The sequence below is a fragment of the Hemitrygon akajei genome, unplaced genomic scaffold, assembly GCF_048418815.1.
Source record: "Hemitrygon akajei unplaced genomic scaffold, sHemAka1.3 Scf000161, whole genome shotgun sequence".
Taxonomy (NCBI): Eukaryota; Metazoa; Chordata; class Chondrichthyes; order Myliobatiformes; family Dasyatidae; genus Hemitrygon; species Hemitrygon akajei.
The window spans coordinates 418,528-440,200 of record NW_027332047.1 but is presented as its reverse complement, the minus strand read 5'-3'; the positions used below and the strand labels follow the sequence as shown (position 1 = coordinate 440,200).

Genomic DNA, 21,673 nt, shown 5'->3' with positions numbered 1-21,673 from the left:
GGAACACGGAGGCCCGGGCAGGACGCGGAACACCTGGGCAGGTGCGGGCACAATCCGTAGAGGGCAAGGGGTAGGAAAGGGCAGAGACCTCAGGGTGGGCCGCATACTTCTGGGCAGGTTCGCCTCCCAGACGGGAACACGAAGGCCCGGGCAAAACGAAGGACCCCTTGGCAGGTAGCGGACACAACCCATCAGAGGTGAGGTGTAGGAAGGGGAAAGAATCCCCCCGCCGGGCAAAGGCAGTCCGGCCTGCTACCTGACGGAGGCAAGGTATCCGAGGGGAACTTGGTCCGGGGTGACTCCAAGGCTGATTCACGGAACTTGAGGTTGAAGACATGAGCCCTGCAAGCCGGGACGTCCGGAGCGAACAGAGCCGATCGGACGAAACACCTCGGAACATGGCAAAGGAGCTCGTACAAGACAACCAGTGAAAAGGACAAAACAGGTCAGAGTAAGACGACCACCCCAACTCGGCTCGGTCTCAGAGTCCCTTATATCCCCCTGCCAGCTGATAGGCAACAGGTGCACCTTCTTAAGCCAAGGTGATCCTGTTTGGCTTAAGGGTGACAGGAGGGACGGCTGCAAGACCCGGAGTCCGGAGTACGCGGACCGGATCAAGACCCGGAATGCGGCTCAGGACCGGACCATAACAGGGGGTTGGGATAATAATGATAAAGTTGTAAAAGACACCGTGATTCCAAAATATGCAGAACTGTGTGTAGTTCTTTTCAGCTGCTTGGAGGAAAGATATCGATAGGCGTGGAAGTGTACAGGGAAAATTACACGGACATTGCTGGTAACTCAGGAAATAATTATAGTGACATGTAGAACTGGATAGATCTTGATTACCTGGAATGCAGGGGAATGAGGGGGTACACTAGAAGTTTTTCAATTTTTCTATGCCATTTGCCCTACAATTAAAGAGAGGGTCCAGTGACCCCTGGTTGAGAACCCCTGCAATATATGATGGTATAAATAGGGTAAATGCGGGTGGGCATTTTCACCTCAGGTTGGATAAGATCATCGATCTAGGGCAAGAAGTGATACATTTACGGGGAATCTGAGGGGGAGCTACTTCACTCAGAGGGTGTGCGAATGCGGAAACAACTCTCAGCAGAGGTAATAGATGAAGGTTCAATAGTAGGATCTGAGAGATATTTGGTTGGGTATATGGATGAGCGAGATCTAGAGGGCTATGGTCTGAGTGCAGGGCGATAGGACCACACTGGACACGGCACGGACTGGATGGGCTAACAGGCTTGTGTTTGTCCTGTCATTGTTCTATGAATCTGAATTGAAACTTCTACACATAATCGACATTTGTTGCAGACGTGTCGTATCCAACAATGTGTTTTTATTTCGGACCAGCATCTGCACTGCTGAGAGTTCAGTAGAGCTGGAACTACCATGAGGTTTACTGAATGCACCTCGAAAGGGTAAAAACAAGCACTGGAATTTGGAAGGATGTTGAACATGTTTCTCGCTCTCTGGTTGCTGACTCTCAGCGGAGAGAGAGTGGACTGAGATAAGAGGATTCTTTGAGAATTTACTATACGAGATGGAATGTATTGTAGGGATTGTATTTATGCAATTCTGTTCAGGGTATCAATCATCTTGCAGCCAGTCCATTGTTTCTGCATCAATAAAATATAAAAAATCTCCTCTACTGAGTTTCCAGTGCTATATTTTCAATGTTATATTTAACACATTTTGTTCCTGTTACACGACGGGGAAAGTGGCTGCTAATTGACCTGGGCTACACCGCACTCAACAATAAAATAATGAACAAATGTACTCAATGTAACTGGGAGACAATTTGAAGTGTATCAGCACCCTCTTTGTGACCAAATGCCCATGTTTCCCAACTGCGCTCCGTTCAGACAAAAGATCATCAGGCTCCATTTCTGTCATGGTTTGATCTGGGTGTGTACGTTTTTGGTCTGGGATTAGCTGAGACACTGCCGCATATTACCGGCATCAAAGAGCCCTGGGAGATTTGATGCTTGCTATACAATCTTGGGATTTGGCTCCAAGAATATGAAACTGTCAGAGTTTGGGCTTCGGTCTACGTTGGTGCTTTTACAGATGCGGCTGGACGTTCCTCCTTCCGCAATGAAGCAGACGTCTCCGGTGACTGGATATTGGTAGCGCGAATCTCTCAGTGCGGGATGTAGGAACACCCAGTGTGAGATGTGGAAAAGATGTGTGAGGCTCTCGGTGTGGGCTGTGACCCTCTGAAGTTGGTTCCTGGGATACCACACATGTTTTGACCCAGATAAAATGAATCTGGGGTCAAGTTGTCCGGGTTTATGAGCTACTGAGCGAGTATTTCTGTTCTGTGCTCAGATGTTTGGTTCCTTTGGAAGTAAAGCAGAGAATAATTTCCCATTCCTTCCATCACAGGGAGAGGCTGTGATTAAATGCACTGTTTTATGTTTGCACCAGTAGAAAAAGACTGGGGTTTCAGAATTCAATTCACATTTGGAAATTCCCCCCCCCCCCCACTGTCACCTGTCTACCTGCCAGTGGGAGTCAAACAGAAATTCAAGATGCTGAAGATAGAACAGAACGTTGAACAGTACATCACAAGAACAGACCATTCAGCTACAATGGTGTGCAAACCAGCTGAAAAGTAAATCAACCTCCCCAAAAAAAAGCTAATGACTCCTACCTACACAATGTCCGTATACTCACAATCTTCCTCGCACCCCTGTGTCTATCTAAATGTCTTTTAAAAGCCTCCAGCGTATTTGCTTCCACCACCCTAACTGACATTATCCTGGTAACAATTGTCATGTTTTTTCCCGGAAATGTATTCTGTCCAGCTGTTGCTAACAAGGTTCACCAGAATAATTTGAGGAATGGTAAGCATTATTCATGACGAGCATTTGATGGCTCTGGGACTGTGTTCATTGGATTTCAGAGGTATGGTGTTTGAGGGTTGTGGGGTGGAGTGTTTGGTGAGGGGTGATTATTTACACCAATTGAATAATAGCAAGTCTGGATGCAGTGAGAATGGAGAGGGTGTCTTGACTAGCCACGGAGTCTGGGATCTGAAACTACTGCCTTAGAATAAAGAAGCATCACTTTAAATCTGAGATGTGAGAAATTACTTCAGAAAAATGTTGGGTGAGATGTGGAATTTGTTACCACAGAGGGTGGTGGAGGATATCGTTGGGTATATTTATGTTCTGGATTGCTAAATAGGTTGAGTATTATAACAGGGAAGCAAGAATACGGTGTTGGAAAAAAATCCTCCATGATTGATTATGAAGCAGAATAGATTGACCGAATCACATGATTCTACTCCTATGTATACTTGTATCTTATATCATGACTGAACAATGACTTCTTTGTATCCCATCACAAACAAGAGAACATTTTCAAATGCTGGAAATCCAAGCAACACACTAAATTCTGGAGGAACTCAGCAGGCAAGGTAGCATCTATGGAAGAGAGTAGAGTCGACAAACAGATGCTGCCTGGCCTGATCAGTTCCTCCAGCATTTTGTGCATGTGTTCTTGTGTATCCAATGTCAGGCTTCTGACTCCGAGTTTCCATTCATTCAGTCAGGAGAAAGTTTAGTGAGTCTCATTTACGCTGGCACTGGTCCTTCAGACATTACATTTCTGTACCAAGGAAAATAGAAAATACCTGGAGTGAGACTGAATAAACCTAGAAGTACCAGTTATCCCAGTTGCAATCATCCCAGATCTGCTGCCAGCATCAGCTCTGTGAAGCCACGCACATCCTCTCATATTGGTTGCTCATTTCAAACTTGTCACTTCTGATGTTTCCTTGCTTGTCTGTGTTAAGTCAGAATAATTTCAAAATGCCTGACAATTTCCTCCCTCTAGAAGACGCCACAGTTGTTTCCTGCTGTAGTGATTATATCACTGCAGTGATAGCCTAACAAACTTTTTCAACCTTTGTCCAGTCTGTGTCCCACCAACTCAATGATATCTATCAAACATCTTATACAATTTCTGTCCAACCTGTGCCCACCCATAATTAGCTATCAACAATATTTCTCCGCCATTGTCTTCATCGTGATGTATTTTGCCTCACTAAGTTACTTCCGTAATCGGTGTTTATTACCTGTAACTACCAGAGGATTTATTTAATGCAGAATGAGGAAGGATAAAGACAGTAACCACAATTTTAGTTTCAAAGTTACCAAATGGCCTCTGTGTTAATCTTTGTCAACAGGTGACACTCCATTTAAAGTTGAGTCTGTTATGTACTGTTTTGGTCATTTTTGGAGAGTTAATTTCTCTGGGAGCAGATGTAACAGATTAATAGTGGGGTGGGGAGGAAGATGTGAGCATTGACCGTATCGGTTGCATCGACCCTGTGTTGGAATGAGGAGAACGCTAATGAATGTGGGCATAACATTTGTGCAACTTTTTCCAGGCCATCACAAACATCTTGTAAACAGTTAATAGTTGTGCATCTTTTAAAGTAAAAAGAGAAAATGTTGGACGTGTTCAGCTGATCGGGCAGCATCTTGAACAGTCCCAGTTCTGATGCTGGGTCTTCCACAGTTTTTCTTTTCACAGATACGATCTGATGTATGGAGTTACCAGCAATTTACTTTCAATTTTATATTAAACACGTTTCATTCCTGTTAGCCTACAGGAAATGTGACGGCCAACTGTGCTGGGCAAAATCTCGTTTAACAATAAGAGAATGATAAAATGTGTTCAGTTTAGATGCTGGAGACAATGCGAAACGTATTCATGCCTGCTGGAGATCCACGCCCATGTTTTCCAGCCTAATATCTGGCTCAGTCAGAGGATTATCAGGTGAAAATGAAGAGTATGTTTTCATTAGACCGAGAGTCTTGGGTCTGACATCACAGTCTCAGTATAAGGAAGCTTGCCTTTAAAATTGAGATGAGGAGAATATCTTAATTAAAGGGTGGCAGATAAATGTAATTTGGTGTCACAGAGTGTGGCTGAGGCTGCCATTTAGGCATATTTATGGCAGAGGTTAATATATTTGTGATTTGAAGGTATCTTCGGGGTTACAGGAGGAATATGGTGTTGGAATAAAACTCAGCCATGGATTGAATTGTAGAGCAGACTCGATGGACTAAATCAGTAATTCTGTTCTTTTGGCTCATGTCCCACCATGACTGAATGATGACTCCTTCATCACCCATACCAGCTTTAGTACCGTGCCAGGGACAATTACAGATTTGTTCACTACGATCATTATATTTATCTTAAATGTTTAAATTTCAGTTTTTTTGGAACATTGAGCAGAAATGTTCTCCTTTGTATTGGTAACGTGGTTTATTATCTCTCTGGTTAAAGTTTGACCTGTGTTGAGAGATTTATTGGAAGAAAACCCCACAACTGGAAGCGAACCACAACTGAAAATAAAAGAACAGCAGCAAGTGAACCAGGGCTGAGAGCATCAGCTGAAGAGAACGCGTCTGACTCAGGGTTTCCTTTGATTTCGTCAGGAGAAAGACTGGTGAGTCTCAGTTACTCAAGCACTGGTCTTTAGATACTACATACCTACACAAAGGAGGGTAGGAAATAGTTGGAGTGAGACCAAATCTGCCCAGAAATACCAGTTATGCCTCTGTCAGATCCAGTTACAATCACTACAGGTCTGATGATGTGCTGTCCGTATTCCAGCTCTTTAAAGTCACACTCATGCTCCCAGTGTTTGCTCATTTCAAGGACTTGCATCTTGTGAAATAGGATTTGTTCATTTCTGAGTGGGGAGATGGAAACAAAGTGGAGAGTTCATAAATAATATCTTTCAAACAAAATAATTGTTTGAACTTGCTACAAACTTGCTTGGCCTTTTCTCCTTGGAGCGATAGAGGATTGGAGCTGAGCTGATAAAGGTGGATAAGATGATGAGAGGCATTGATCGTGCGGATAGCCAGAGATATTTTCCCAGGGCTGAAATGACTAATATGAGGGGGCATAGTTTTAAAGTGCTTGGAATTAGATGGAGAGGGGATTTCAGGGGAGTAGGGGTGTGTGTGGAATGCAACGTCGACGGCTGTAGCGGAGACGGATACAATAGGGTCTTTTAAAAGAGTCTTAGATGGGTACATGGAGCTTAGAAAAATAATTTTATACATTTGGATAATTCTACACAGTTTCTAGAATAGGTTACATGGTCGGCAGAACATTGTGAGCTGAAGGACCTGTAATGTGCTGCAGATTTCTATGTTCCATCACTAGGTTATTGATATAGGTGACAAGTAACAATAGGTGTAAACACGGGGAACATCACTAGGCACTGGCCTCGATTCCAAGAAACAGTCTCTCAGCATCACCTTCTGTTTCCTGTCATTCAGCTGTTCTCAGACTCTGGGGCTGTCACAAACATAATGTTAACAGGAAGATTGGACAGTAATTACCGTGAAAAAAGAATAGTTGCTTCCTGAAAGGTCACGTATCCTGTCTGATTCAATGGACTAACTCCTCCCTTGTTTACGACTTAATTTGTCCTGGGACCCATCTTCTGGGTCACACTGCATCTGACGACCCATATCCCCAAACCTCCCTCTACCCCATCGATGGCGCCAAACCCTTTCTACCCTTTACATCACACCCGCACACTAAGACTGATCGACATCTTCCACATCCTCCCTCCATCCTGCCAATGGCCCTACACCCTTTCCACAATTTACCCCACACCCGCACATGTAGACTTATCCACATTCTCCCTCCCAGCTTAGGGAACCACAAGTAACTGATCCCACAATCTCGGCTCGGGCACGAAACTAGAACGAGAGCTGCAAGACCAGACAGCCTGGACTCTCCAGCCATCCGGCTCGGTCCTGGAACCACTTTCACCGCAACAAACGCTCGATTTACACAAATCTGGGATCAGCCTCTTCTTCCCCGCCGCCTGAACTGAAGAACCAGTGGATGACACCTGTTAGGTTTCCCTCGTTGTTCCCCTGAAATCATTAAAAACGTCTATTGAACAGCTTTTCAAAACAAGCTGTCACTCGCATGTGACTTCACTCTGCACCCCTACCTGCCTGATGATACGTGTGGGTTTCCCACACGGGGATCTTGACGTCACTCTGCGCCCCCACATGACTGATGTCATATGTGGGTTCCCCACACCAGGATCTGACGTCGAGTGTGTAGTTCCTTATGTTACCTAGGCGCTGAGATGGTTGAACTTTACTGGCTAAGGTAACAACTACCTGATCCACCCTACCCCACCATAGAGTCAACAGAGTAGTTACACTCTTCCCATTGGTGCAAAACGATGTCAATCACTGTTTACACTTAATAGCCGAGGCGGGCTAGCCGTGTGGGTGTTACCCCTGCTGATACATCTTCCGCTCCTGCACCGAAACTTCCAATTGAATGGGAACAATTCCCAAAGTTAATGTCGCACTTTTTGATTTATTTCCATTTCCCTCCACGGGAAGTAGGGAGCGTTTGTAAAGTGATTTCTGCGGCTGGAGTATAATGTATCTCTGACAGGCAGGAGGAGACCGTCGGCCCATTGGCTTGATGCAGGCTCCCTGCGGAGGGAGTGATCCAGCAGAAAGATGAGGGGGAGGGATTTTACTGAGAGGATAAAGGTGGTGTGACAGGAGGTAGGCAGGATGGAGTCTGAAAGGATGTTTGGCCTGGTGGGGGATCAAGGAGCCGGATGGGGAAGGAGCCCATTAACAGTCAGGAAGAGACATGAGTGGTTCGTCTATGGAAATTCCTAAGCCCACGGTGGTGGCGAGCAGAGATATTCACTACTTTGTTGGACAAACACTGGCAGACTGTTGAGCAGCAAGTGGGGTTGTAGGACCTTCACACCGAACTGCCGCTCAGCCCCGTTGGAATAGGCCCGACACAGGAAATTAGGACCATATCTGTGGGCACTGTTTTTAGCATTTTCTCGTTGGGCTGAAGGGTCTGTGTCTGTGCTCTGTAGCTCTGGGACTCTATCAGCAGGATGCGCCAGATATTACTGGGCAGACATACAGATGTGGTGTGGAAGTTGATGTTATTGGGGAATGTTTAGTCCCTGAGCAAACTGCTGCTCTGATACAGGGGCTGGAGGTACTGTCATATTCACAAAGTGATCGCTCTCCTTCTGACCTTTTCATGTAATTCAGAACATCACCAGCAGGTGGAGCTTTCCTGCACCAGGACGATTGTGTAAACAAGAAGAGACAATCAACAATCACCAGTCAGAAGCAGAATGGACACAGGTATGATCAGTGGAATCTATATAATCTATTATATTGGTGCACAATAGTTCAGATGATGAATCTTAAACAAATGCAAACAGGGCGCAGAAAAGTTTCATCAAACACCGGTAACGGTCCAATCATTCCACTCACCATGCAAAACGCCACCTGAGTGAAAGCAGCAGAAAGTCGTGAATAAAGTGGTTGTGAGCGAAACACAGTCAGGAATGTGACAGTGGTCCTGTGGTTGACGTTACAGTCCAGAGAAGAGAAAGGGTCTGTTTCACCTCCAGACAGGCCCTGATATGGAAGATGTTTCCAACTTTCATCTCTTAAATCTGGTGCCAGATAATTGGAGCATGTCCAGGAAACATAGAAACATAGAACATAGGTGCAGGAGTAGGCCATTCGGCCCTTCGAGCCTGCATCGCCATTCAGTATGATCATGGCTGATCATCCAACTCAGAACCCTGTACCTGTTTTCACTCCATACCCCCTGATCCCTTTAGCCACAAGGGCCATATCTAACTTCCTCTTAAATATAGCCAATGAACCGGCCTCAACTGTTTCCTGTGGCAGAGAATTCCACAGATTCACCACTCTCTGTGTGATGAAGTTTCTCCTCATCTCGGTCCTAGAAGTCTTCCCCTTTATCCTTAAACTATGACCCCTCGTTCTGGACTTCCCCAACAACGGAAACAGTCTTCCTGTATCTAGTCTGTCCAATCCCTTTAGAATTTTATACGTTTCAATAAGATTCCCCCTCAATCTTCCAAATTCCAGTGAGTATAAGCCTAGTCGATCTCAGGAGTTCTGGGCTTGAGCGACATGAGTACATTTCAGCTTGTGGAAGAGCGATTACCTGTAGGTTTTTGATATTTTTGCACAGTGGAGATGTGGGGAACTTCCTGGAGTCCGTTTTCTGTGGCTGAGTTGGAGAATGTTTACAATGGGTGGAATAGTTTAGGGATCAGCTCATTGTAAATGAGTCACTCTTACAGATTTACTGTGTTATCACACTTTAATGCACCAATGAGCATGAAATTCTACTGATGCTACAAATCCAGATTAAACACACATGCGCAATGCGGGAGGAATTCAGCAGGTCAGGCAGCATCCATGGAAATAACAAAGAATCTACGTTTTGGGCCAAAGTCCTTCTTCAGGACTGGCCAAGGAAGGTCGGCTCTCATGAAGGGTCTCAACAGTTTTGAAAGTCCGTGAAACCGGCTTTACGGACTTAGTCACAGCCCGGTGTATAGTCATAGACTAAAGAATGCAGCGCAAATGGCGAGAACAAAGAAGAGTATCCTCCAGGGAGGCAGAGGAATAAGAGGCTGTACTGGACAATATTCAGGAATCTTTGAATCTGAATGAATACGGCACAGTTGTCCCCGACTTCATTAAGACCAGCGTGGATGAGTGGGTTCCTTCGAGAACATTTCATAAATACCCAATCAAAAGCTGTGGGTGAACCAGGGGATTTAAACTTTCCTAAACTCTGCCCGTTTAGAAAATCGCCTGTACTTGTGTTCCTTCTAAGTGCATAACCATACACATTTCCAACTCTGTATTGTCTGCCAGTTCACTCACTATTCTCCTAATCTCTCCACAGTAGGTCCACCTCCTGCCTGTCTGCTTCCTCAATACAACCTGCCATTTTACCTATCTTTGTAATGGCTGTGAACGCGGCTGCACAGCCAACAATTCCATCATTGATGTGTAAACAGAAGAGGTCCCAACACAGACCCCAGTGGAACACCGGCAGCCAACAGGAAAAGGCTCCATTTGTTCCCATTCTGTGCCTCCTGACAATCACCCTGTCCTCTGTGCATGCCAATATCGTTCCTATAATACCATGTACACTTACATTGCTTAGCAGCCTCAAAGATCTTCTGAAAATCCAAGTAAGCAGCATCCACTGATTCTCCTTTGTCCACTCTGCGTGTTGTTTCTTTAAACAATTCCAACATATTTGTCAGGCAAACCATGCTGACTTTGCGCACGAGAAAAACTGCAGATGCTAGAAATTCAAGGACACACAAAATGCCGATGGGTCGCAGCAGGCCGGGCAGCATCTATAGGAAGAAGTACAGTCAACGTTTCGAGCCGAGACCCTTCGTCAGGACGAACTGAAAGGAGAAGTAGTAATAGATTTGAAAGTGGGGGGGCGAGGGGGAGATCCAAAATGATAGGAGCAGGCAGCAGGGGGAGGGAAGAAGCTGAGCAGGAAAGTTGATTGGCAAACGGGATCAAAAGTTGCAGAAGGGGGAGGATCATGGGACGGGAGGCGTACGGAGAAAGAAGGAGGGAGTGAATCCAGAGGAAGTTGGACAGCAGGCAAGGCGTGATTGTGAGAGATGGAGAGAGAAGAAAAAAGTGAAACAAAGAAAAGGGGGAAAAGTAAAAATAAATACAAAAACAAAAGGTAAATATAAGTAAGGAATACGGTAAGAAGGGGAGGAGCTGCATTAACGGAAGTTAGAGAAATCAGTGTTCATGCCGTCAGGTTGGAGGATACCCAGATGGAATATAAGGTGTTGTTCCGACAACCTGAGTGTGGATTCATCTTGACAACAGAGTAGGCCATGGATAGACATACCAGAATGGGAATGGGGCGTGAAATTAATATGTGTGGCCATTGGGAGATCCTGCTTTCTCTGGCGGACAGAGCGTAGTTTTTCAGCAAAACGGTCTCCCAGTCTGCGTCGGGTCTCACCAATATATAGAAGGCCGCACCGGGAGCACCAGACGCAGTATACCACACCAGCCGACTCACAGGTGAAGTGTCGCCTCACCTGGACGGACTGTCTGGGGCCCTGAATAGTGGTGCGGGAGGAAATATAAGGGCAAGTGTTACACTTGTACCGCTTAAAAGGATAAGTGCCTGGAGGGAGATTGGTGGGAATGGGTGTTGGAGACGAATGGACGAGGGAGTCGCGTAGGGAGCGATCCCTGCGGAAATCAGAAGGGGGCGGGCGGAGGGAAAGATATGCTTCCTTTTGGAGGTGGCGGAAGTTACGGAGAATTATATGTTGGACGCGGAGGATGTTGGGGTGGTAGATGAGGACAAGGGGAACCCTATCCCGAATGGGGTGGCGGGAGGATGGGGTGAGAACAGATGTGCTGACAATGAGAGAGAGGCGTTTGAAAGCAGAGTTGATGGTGGAGGAACTGAACCCCCTTTCTTTAAAAACGGAAGACATCTCCTTCGTCCTGGAATGAAAAGCTTCATCCAGAGAGCAGATGCAGCGGAGACGGAGGAATTGTGAGAAGGGGATAACATTTTTGCAAGAGACAGTGTGGGAAGAGAAATAATCCAGGTAGCTATGAGAGTCTGTAGGTTTATAGTAGACATCAGTGGATAAGCTGTCTCCAGAGGTAGAGACAGAAAGATCCAGAAAGGGGAGGGATGTGTCGGAAATGGACCAGGTAAATTGGAGAGCAGGATGAAAGTTCGAGGCAACGTCAATGAAGTCAATGAGCTCAGCTTGCGTGCAGGAGGCAGCACCAAAGCAGTCGTCGATGTAGCGAATGATAAGTGGGGGACGGATATTAGTATACGCTTGCAACATGGACTGTTCCACAAAGCCAACAAAAAGGCAGCCATAGCTCCAGTCCTGGGCCCATACGGGTGCCCATGGCTACACGTTTAGTTTGGAGGAAGTAAGAAATGCAAAGAAAAAATAAAATAGAAAGTACCAATTCCGCTAGACAGAAGAAAGTGGTTTTATGGGGGGACTGGTTATGTCTGGAATCCAAAAAGAAGCGGAGAGTTTGAGTCCTTCTCTCTCCACTTTTTTTTGGATTCCAGACCTAACCAAATTTCTATAGATGTATCATAGCGAGCCTACTAATTGCCTGCATCAACATCTGTTATGGAAGGGCCACTGTATAGGATCAGAGAAAAGCTGCAGAAAGTCGCAAACTCAGCCATTTCCATCTTGGAGGACACCTTTCCAGCATTGGGGACGACATCAAAAGGCAATAATTTTTTTAAAAAAAACAGTCTCCGTTATTAGGAACTCCCGTCACACTCTTCTCCTTCCATCAACAAGGAGGTACGGGAGCCTATGGACACATACTCAGTGTGTTAGGGACTACGTCCTCTCTGCTATCACTGGAATACTCAAAGCGTTAATCATCAGATTCAGTGGAACCGTTTGGAAATATTATGACGATTTACAGCATTGGTCGAGGATTGAGTACTAACATAGAAAAGTCTTGCTATAGCTGTAGGAAACTTTGATCAGGGCCCAATTGCAGATTGTGTCCAGTTCTGGTTTGTGGAGTCTCCCGACAAAGTGCAGAACAATGCTGTATGGATTACAGAGTATCAGATATAAGGAGACATTGGACAAGCTTGTATTTCTTTCTTTACAGTCTCAGGGTTTGATACTGGGGTGTATAAAACAGAGAGGCATATATTGCATAGGCAGTCGGCCACTTACTCAGGAAGGACATATCAAATCCAGTGGGCATGAGGTTTTGTGAGGGGTTTGTGCAAAGGAGAATTACAATGCTCGTTTTCCATTGAGAGTGATCAGAGCCTGGAACGCGCTGCCAAGGAGCTAACGGTAGAGATACGACTGCAGTGTTTCAAACACAGTCAAACCGGCACATGGACAGGCAGGGACTGGAGGTATATAGACCATGAACATGTAGACAGGATTGTTTCACCTTCGCCTCGTGGTCGACACAGATGTGCTGTCAAGAAGGGGATGTTCTGTGCTGTACTGTTCCAATTTCTATATGTCTGTTCACAGATCTGAATTCCGCTATCTCCAAGTTCTTGTCAAACTGTGAGGATCACCAACTGTTCTGGTTGACGATATTCTACATGGAGCGACTGCAGCAGGCTATAGAAGAGGGTGTGGAGAATCTCGGCCTCATGTTAACCGGCAAGGATCGCTTCACGACACGAGAGTATCATGTAAGTGGAAAGGACACCAACAGATTGAGTGTCGCTGGTTCAACAGCCTGGCAGAACAGATGTAAACAAACAGGTCTGTGTGGTCAACAGGGCAGACTAAGGGTGCAGCCATGCTGAGCCTTTATTTAGCAGATACAAGATGTGACAGGAGTCTCTCCAATTACCTGAACACATTCGTTTTTAGTCGGGTTAGGATACAGTCAATGATTGAAGGGTGATTGTTAGTGTTGTGACATGTGATGGGTAGTTTCAACGATCAGAGAAAGGTTTTATATTAATCTGTCCAACTTCCCAACATTTGACCAATGATTGATCCGGCCGACCATGCAACAGTGTTGCCTTGAAGACTTCTGGGATCCCACAATCCATAATGATTGTACTGTCTTTCTCCACCCATGTCTGAGCTCTGCATTCACTTGTCATTCGATCCCACGGAATCAGTTGAACAGACAGAACTGGACTAGTGTCTCTCCATTGAACTACTGACGCTGTCTCTTTTGATCATATATCCTATCATGCCTTATGGTCCAGTTACATTCAGTTCCTTGTGACAGTGTCAGTTTGAAGTAGCAATTACTACAGCATGTGATGTCAACACTGAGAATTGCATAATTAGAGTAACTGAAAATATTCCAAATATCCACAGCTAACCTCGGCACATTTACTTGCTGCCAACCAGACTGAATTTTAGCAAAGATACATTAATTGTAACTGTCCACTACATTTTCCATCAGACAGCTGACTGTTTCACTTCAAACTTCCTTCTCTACATTGCTACCAGTTAGATTTGGCCTCACACATATGCACAAAGGTCCTGCGATTCACTGTCAGTTCCCAGCTGTCGGCTGACACTGGACCCTCATGCATCCCAAGAGTGAATTGTGAAATTGCTGCAGTTCACCAGGGATTTACCGCAGCCGAAATCGATAAGGACCCTGCTATCGTCCGATCTCCACAGTACAGCAACGGGCACTTCGGCCCAACTATTCCACACTGACCCAGCAACCTGCTTAGCCCCATCGAGCTGCAACCAGTCTGGAAATGTCGTACTCCTCCCATCCATGTACTTACACAAATTGCCCTTAAATGCAGAACAACAACTTCAGGTGGTAACCTCTAAGTGAAGAAGTACCCCTCATATTCCCTTTCACCTTTCACCTTTAATCGATGACATCCAACTCCATTCACACCCAACATCGCTAGCAAATGCTTATTTGCATTTATCAGTACTATACATTTTAAAAACTTTTATACTTCTCTTTCTGTTGTAGCAGAGTTTTAACACTTTACTTAAAATAGAAGACAGAAACTCCCTGGGCTCAGTTCGCAGCGAGAACCTTTATTGTCGTGATGATCACGGAGAGTCAACCCTCACGGTGGAGAGACTGACTCTGACCAGACGCGTATGCGAGTTGACCTTTATACAGATAGATGAAACGGATTAACATACAAGAAAGTAATCACATCGTATGTCACGTCTTAGCCTGCGGTTTTAACTAAGCTGTTGCAGTTCTCGTAAGAACGTTGCTCTGCGGAAGTAAGGCGTTAATCACCTTTGACACACATACTAAACCGAATGTTCCAAACAGGGGCCCCTAGCAGCAAGCAATCAACGTTCTGCAAATGCAGAGTTTTCACCACCATACCTACTCTTACAAATGTCTCTTGATTTTCCGACACTCTAGGTAATAATGTTCTAACCTATTCAGACTTCCTCTATCTCTCACGTTCGCAAGTCCTGGGGACATCCTTGTCAATTTATTCTGCACTCTTTCAATTTTACCTATAGGTCGGTACACACAATACTCCAAATTATACCACAGCAATATCTTATTCAATTTCAACATAATATTCCAACTTCGGCAGCCAATAATATGATATATGGAATCCTAAGTCCTAAGTAGTAGCAGAAGGTCGTACAGGAGTCTCCTGCGGTCATCACCCTCCAAAGCAGGTATACCACTTTTGAGTCTGTTGGGGAAGATGGCTCATCAGGTGAAAGCAGCAGTAGCCAGGATCATGGCACCATGGGTGGACTGCGCAAGAGGGCAAGAAAAAGAGTGGCAGAGCTGGTGTGGTAGGGGTTTCAATGGTAAGGGGGAATAGAGTGGCCGAAAACGGGACTCCTGTATGGAGTGTTGCCTCTCGCGTGCAAGTGCCAGAGATGTCGTGGAGAGGCTGCAGGGCACTCTGAAAGTGGACGGTGAGCAGCCAGCTGTCGTGGTGCATGTAGGTACTAAAGATATAGGACAAAAGCGGGATGCGGTCCTACACACTGAATTTAGGGAGCCAGGAGATAAATTAAAGAGTAGGACCTCAAAGGTAATCATCTCAGGATTTTTACCAGTACCACGTGCGAGCCAGAGTTGGAATAGCAGGATAGCTAAAATTAATATGTGGCTTGACCGGTGGAGGTGGAGGAGGGAGGGTTTCCGATTCTTGGGGCAATGGAACCGCTTTTCGAGGGAGGTGGGGACAATACCGACAGGACGGTCTACATCTGGGCGGAGCCAGGATCAATGTCCTAGGGAGATTTGTTTTGCTGGTGCTGTTGGGGAGGCTTTAAACTAATATGGCAGGAGGATGGGAACCCACACAGGAAAGAAGACAGAAGTGATGCAGACACTGAAGCTACAGTTAGTGAAGAAAAAAGTAAGAGTGCAGTGCATTAAAGTTAAAAAAAAATACAAAAATCGCTTTGGTCACTAGATCCTAAAAGGAGAATGAATATAAGGGCACTTTATCTAAATGCCCATAGCATTGGAAACAAGGTTAGTGAAATTGTGGCACAGGTGAGTACCAAGGCATATGATTTATTGGTCATTACAGAAACCTGGCTGCAAGGCGGAGATGACTGGGAATTAAAGATCCAAGGGTATCAGGTAACATGGAAAGATAGGCAGGAAGGCAAAGGAGGTGGGGTTGCACTCGTGATTAAGAATGAGATAAGGGCGAATGTGAGACATGATATAAAATCTACGGAGCAGAATATTGAGTCTATCTGGGTAGAGATTAAGAATAGTAAAGGGGAAAATATCACTGATGGATGTTGTCTACAGGCCACCAAATAAAAATATTGCAGTGGCAGAGGCGATTAACCAAGAATAACTGAGGCTTGTGAGAAGGGAACGGCAGTTGTGAAAGGGGTTTTTAACTTCCGCACAGATTGGGGGAATCGGATAGGTTAAGGATGTCTTAAAGAGGACTTCACAGAATGCATCCGGGATGGCTTTATTGAGCAGCATGTTAGTGAGTATATAAGGGAAAATACTACTTTAGATCTAGTCCTGTGCAATGAGACAGATGAGATTAACGATCTTGTAGTCAGTGATCCTCTTAGAAAGAGTGATCGTAGTATGATTGAATTTCGCATTCAGATGGGCAATGAAATAGTTAGATCTAAAACTAATGTATTATGCTTGAACAAGGGAGACTACAACGAGATGAGGGTGGAGTTGGCTAATGTGGATTGGCAGCACAAGCTATTTGGTAGGACAGTTGAGGAACAGTAGATTAATTTCAGAGAGGTTTTTCCACAGTGCTCAACAAAAGTATATTCCAGTCAAACGTAGAGACAGTAAGTATGGGGAGAGCCAGCCTTGGATAACGAAGGAAATAAAAGACAGTATCAAATTAAAAGCTCATGTGTACAGAGTTGCAAAGGGTTGTGGGAGACCGGAGGATTGGGGAAACTTAAAAAAAAACTGCAGAGAAAAACTGACGAAGGGTCTCGGCCCGAAAGTCGACAGTACTTCTTCCTACAGATGCTGCCTGGCCTGCTGTGTTCCACCAGCATTTTCTATGCGTTGCAGAGAACAACTAAACAAGAAATAAGGAAAGGGAAGATAGAGTACTAAAGTAAATTAGCACAAAATATAGAAATAGCTAGCAAATTTTTTTGTAAATATATAAAGTGGAAGAAGATAGCTAAAGTCTGCCTAGGTCCCTTCGAAGCCAAAAAGGGGAAATCGTTATTAGATGATAAGGACATTGCTGAGGCGTTGAACGACTATTTTGTGTCGGGCTTCACGGCAGAGGAAATGACTAAATATGCCGAAGAAGGATGTTATCGACGAAATGGGAGGTGAGAACCGCGAGAAAATGAATGTCACTAAATAGATAGTAATGAGAAAACCAGAGGGCCTGAAGGTAGATAACTTCCCTGCTCCTGATGGGATGCATCCCAGGGTGTTGACGTTATGGTAGACGCGTTGGTAATAATTTATCAAAACTCTCTAGACTCCGGGCAGGTGCCAGCTTGGAATCCAGCAAATGTCAGGCCACTTTTAAGAAAAAGGATGTGGGAAAAAGACAGACAACTATACGCCAGTTAGCAGAACAGTTATAGTCGGGAAAATGCTTGAAGCTGTCATGAATGAAGAGGTAGCGAAACATTTAGAAAAGAGTGGTTCCATCAGACAGACGCAGCATAGATTCAGAAAGGGCAGGCCCTGTTCGACAAACTTATCGGAGTTCTTTGAGGACATAATGAGTTCAATGGATAGGGGGGGGGGGGCAGTTGGATGTCGCATACTTGGATTTCCAGAGGTTGTTCGATAAGGTGCCGCACCAGAGATTTATAAATATGATACGGATTCATGGAGTAGGAGGAAGTGCATTGGCATGGATAGTGTATTGGTAAACCGATAGAAGACAGGCAGTTGGTACAAGTGTGTGTTTCTCTGGTTGGCAGTCAGTGGTGAATGGAGTGCTGCAGGTGTCGGTGCTGGGCCGGCACATGTTTACCATTTACATTGATGATTTGGAAGAGGAGACTAAGTGTATCACAGCAAGATTTGCTGATGACACTAAACTGAGTGGAAAAGCAAATTCTAAAGAGCATGTGGAGAGTCTGCAGAGGGATTATAGATAGGTTATGTGAGTGGGTCAAGGTCTGGCAGATGGAATATAACGTTGGAAATGCGAGATCATCCACTTTGGAAGGAATAATAGAAGACCACATTATTATTTCAGTGGTGAAAGTTTGCAGCATGCTGTTGTGCAGAGGGATCTGGGAATGTTTGTTCATGAATCGCAAGAAGTTGTCTTGCATCTTCAGCAGGTTATTAAGAAGGCGATCGGAATGTTGGCCTTCATTGCTAGAGGGACTGAATTCAAGAGCAGGGAGGTCATGCTGCAGTGCAGAGGAGGTTTACTAGGTTAATTCCAGGGATGAATGGGTTAATGCACAAGGAGAGATTGAGTCGCCTGGGAATATATTCTCTGGAGTTCAGAAGAATGAGAGGGGATCTTATAGAAACATACAGAATTTGAAAGGGATAGATGAGATAGAAGTAGGAAAGTTATTTCCATAGGCAGCTGAGACTAGAACTAGAGGACATTGTCTCAAGATTCAGGGGAGAAAATTTAGGACGGAGATGAGCATAAACTGTTTTGCCCAGAGAGTGGTGAATCTGTAGAATTCTCTGCCCGGGAAAGCACTTCAGGTTTCCTCACTAAATATATTTAAGGAACAGTTAGATAGGTTTTTACATAGCAAGGGGATTAAGGATTATGGGCAAAAGGCAGGTAGATGGAGAATACGGACAGATCAGCCATGATCTTATTGAATGGCACAGCTGGCTCGATGGGCCGGATGGCTTACTCCTGCTCTTATTACTTATTACCTTATGTTCTCACTTTACAACCCTATCTACCATCGACACTTCCAAAAGATTATGCATCTGTGCTTCCTGATACCATGGTTCTAGTACACCTTGCGATGGCTTACCACTCACCATCTGCTTTTATTTTGTGGTTTGTCCTCCAAAACGTAACACCTTATCCTCATTAAATACCATCTACTATTTTAATTCCACTTTTTCCTGCTACAGGTCTCACTGCTTTCATTAACTTCTTCGTTAACCGCTGCCTTGGTGTCATCCACGAGTTTGCTGATCCTGTTTTCCACATTATCTTCCAGAGGGTCCATATATTTGAGAAACAACACCAGACCCAGCACTGATCCCTGCGTCACACCATTAGTCATAGACCTCCAGCCAGAGAGTCAAGCATTTACTACCATGCTTCTCCCATGAATCCAATATCTAAAGAATTTACTTAGCGTGCCATAAATGTCAATCAACTGAATTTTCTTGACTAGGCTTCCATGTGGGACTTGCTGAAGTCCAGGCAAACAACATCCACTGCCTTGTATTTTCTTGGGAACATCCACTGCCTTGTATTTTCTTGGGAACTTCCTCGAGAAACTATAAGATGGGTTAGACAGTATCTGCGCACACGAATCAGTGTTGACTACCCCTAATCAATCCTTGTCCATCCAAATACTCCTACCCAGTCCCTTAGAATAACTGTCAATAAGTTTACCACCGCCAGTGTTAAACGTACCAACCTCTACTTCGGTGATTTACTCGTACAGCCTTTTCGAACAGCAGGACAACATTAGCTATCTTCCAATCATCTAGTATCTCTTATTTTAAATAACTTTGCTGGGGCCCCTGCGATTTTTGAACTAGCCTCAAAGAAGGCATGAAGGAAAACCTTGGGGATTTATCCTGCCTGATCTGCCTTTAGATAGCAAACACTGCTTCCTCTGTAATCTATTTACAGTCCATGATGTCACTGCTGTTTTGCCTCACTGTATGTGTCCTGAGTAAATATAACTGCAAAACTAATTTAGATCTCTCCAACCTACTTCAGCTTCATGCATAAATGCCCATTCTGAACTTCAAGAGGACCAATTTTGTCTGTTGCTATACTTATGCTCTGAATATATTTGATGATCTGGTGTTCCCCTTTTCCTTATCTGCTAGAGCAAACATGCCGTACCTATACCCTCTTGAATTTCTCCTTTAGTATCTCTTGATTTATTTATACTCATTCAGTACCTCATTTGTGATTCTCTGCCAATACTTGCTATGTACTCTGTGTTCACCAGGGTCTTAATATCTGTCAAAAACCAAGGTTCCCTAAACATCAAACACGAGAAAATCTGCTGATGCTGGAAATTCAAACAACAAAACACACAAAATGCTGGTGGAACACAGCAGGCCAGGAGGCTGTGTAGGGTCTCGAAGGGTCTCGGCCCGAAACGTCGAAATTGCTTCTCCTTATAGATGCTGGCTGGCCTGCTGTGTTCCACCAGCATTTTGTCTGTGTTGTTGTTGTTCCCTAAACATGTTACCCTTGCCTTTTCGTCTGCCAGGAACATTTACACTCTTCACTTGAGGTCATTTATACATTTGAAATCTGCAGTCTCAAAATTTCAGTTTTGAATGCCTCACACTTACCAAGCACAGCATTGCCCGAAAACAACCTGTCCCAATCCACATTCATCAGATCCTTTCTGATACAATTAAAATTGGCCTTTCTCCAATTTAGACTCTTAACCAGAGGGTCAGATCTACCCTTTTACATAATTATCTTTAAACTGCTGGCATTATGATCCCAAGATCCAAAGTGTTCCCCTGCGCACACCTCTGTCATCTGTCCTGTCATGTACACTATCAGAATTCCAGAATGAACTGTCTGTACTTATGACCTCAATGTATTGATCACAGAAACTTCCTTGAACCCATTTGACCAACAATATCCTATCCAGCCCTTTAAAGTATGGGTGTTCCGGTCAATAAATGGAAAGTTACAATAGCTTAGTATCCTAACCCTATGTGTCTGGTAACTGCCTGTGATTTCTCAACAAATTTGATCCTCTTAAACCCCAGTTTCACCCATATAGCCTCAGTGGATGAGCTCTCCAATTTGTTCTCTCTGAGCAATGCAGTCACATTCTTCCTGACGAGTTATGACAAATCTCCTTTAATCCCTCCTGCTCTATCAAATTGTGTCTAAAGCAACGGAACCCTTGAAGTCTGAGCTTCTAAGTCCTGCACCTCCTCCAACCAAATTATATTGATATTGTCATTCAATGTTCTGATCGATGCTCTAAACTGATCTGCATTTCCTACAATACTCCTTGTATTCAAATAGTACACATGTTTGAGCATTTGGATCACTGTGCTCTTCCTTTAGATTCCTGGCTTTGAATGCAGGACTGACAACCTCTAACCACACAACTGCTCCACTATCCACTCTGGTTCTTCATCCCCCTGCAACTTTAGTTTAACACCTATGCAACGTTAACACGCCTTCCCGCAAGGGTATCAGTACCCCTCCAGTTGGGGTGCAAAATGATCAAGTCTGTCCAGGTCCCAACTACCTTGGAAGAGAGCCCAATCATCCAAACATCTGAAGCGTCCATCGTGCACCATCTCAAAAGTCATACGTTAGACTGTATTATCATCTTATTTCATGCCTCACTAGCAGGTGGTGAGGGTGGCAATCCTGAGAACACCATCCTGGATATCGTGCGCTTTAACCTACGTCCATGAACTCCCTTTCCAGGACTTCTTCACATTTCCTACCCTGCTATTGGTGCTGATGTGAACCCTGACCTCTGACTGCTCACCCTGCCCTTGAATCTGTTTCAGATTCCAAGCGAGATATCCCTGACCTTGGCAAAACACCGCCAGAAATCTTGTTTTCATCAACAGAATCTCTAATCTGTTCTCCTGACCATTGTATTCCCCGTCTGTGCAAC

At 44.7% G+C, this 21,673-nt stretch overlaps 1 protein-coding gene across 1 annotated transcript in view; it reads left to right on the top strand.

Annotated features, from left to right (window-relative positions):
* Nucleotides 1-21,673, top strand: part of LOC140724101 (NACHT, LRR and PYD domains-containing protein 12-like) — a 45,227-nt gene that overhangs the window by 11,969 nt on the left and 11,585 nt on the right. Inside the window, exons 3-5 of the mRNA XM_073038587.1 lie at nucleotides 5,320-5,482; nucleotides 8,109-8,204; nucleotides 12,950-13,116. Coding sequence (XP_072894688.1) covers nucleotides 8,195-8,204; nucleotides 12,950-13,116 — 177 coding nt within the window. The 5' untranslated portion in view covers nucleotides 5,320-5,482; nucleotides 8,109-8,194. The remainder of the gene's footprint in view (nucleotides 1-5,319; nucleotides 5,483-8,108; nucleotides 8,205-12,949; nucleotides 13,117-21,673) is intronic.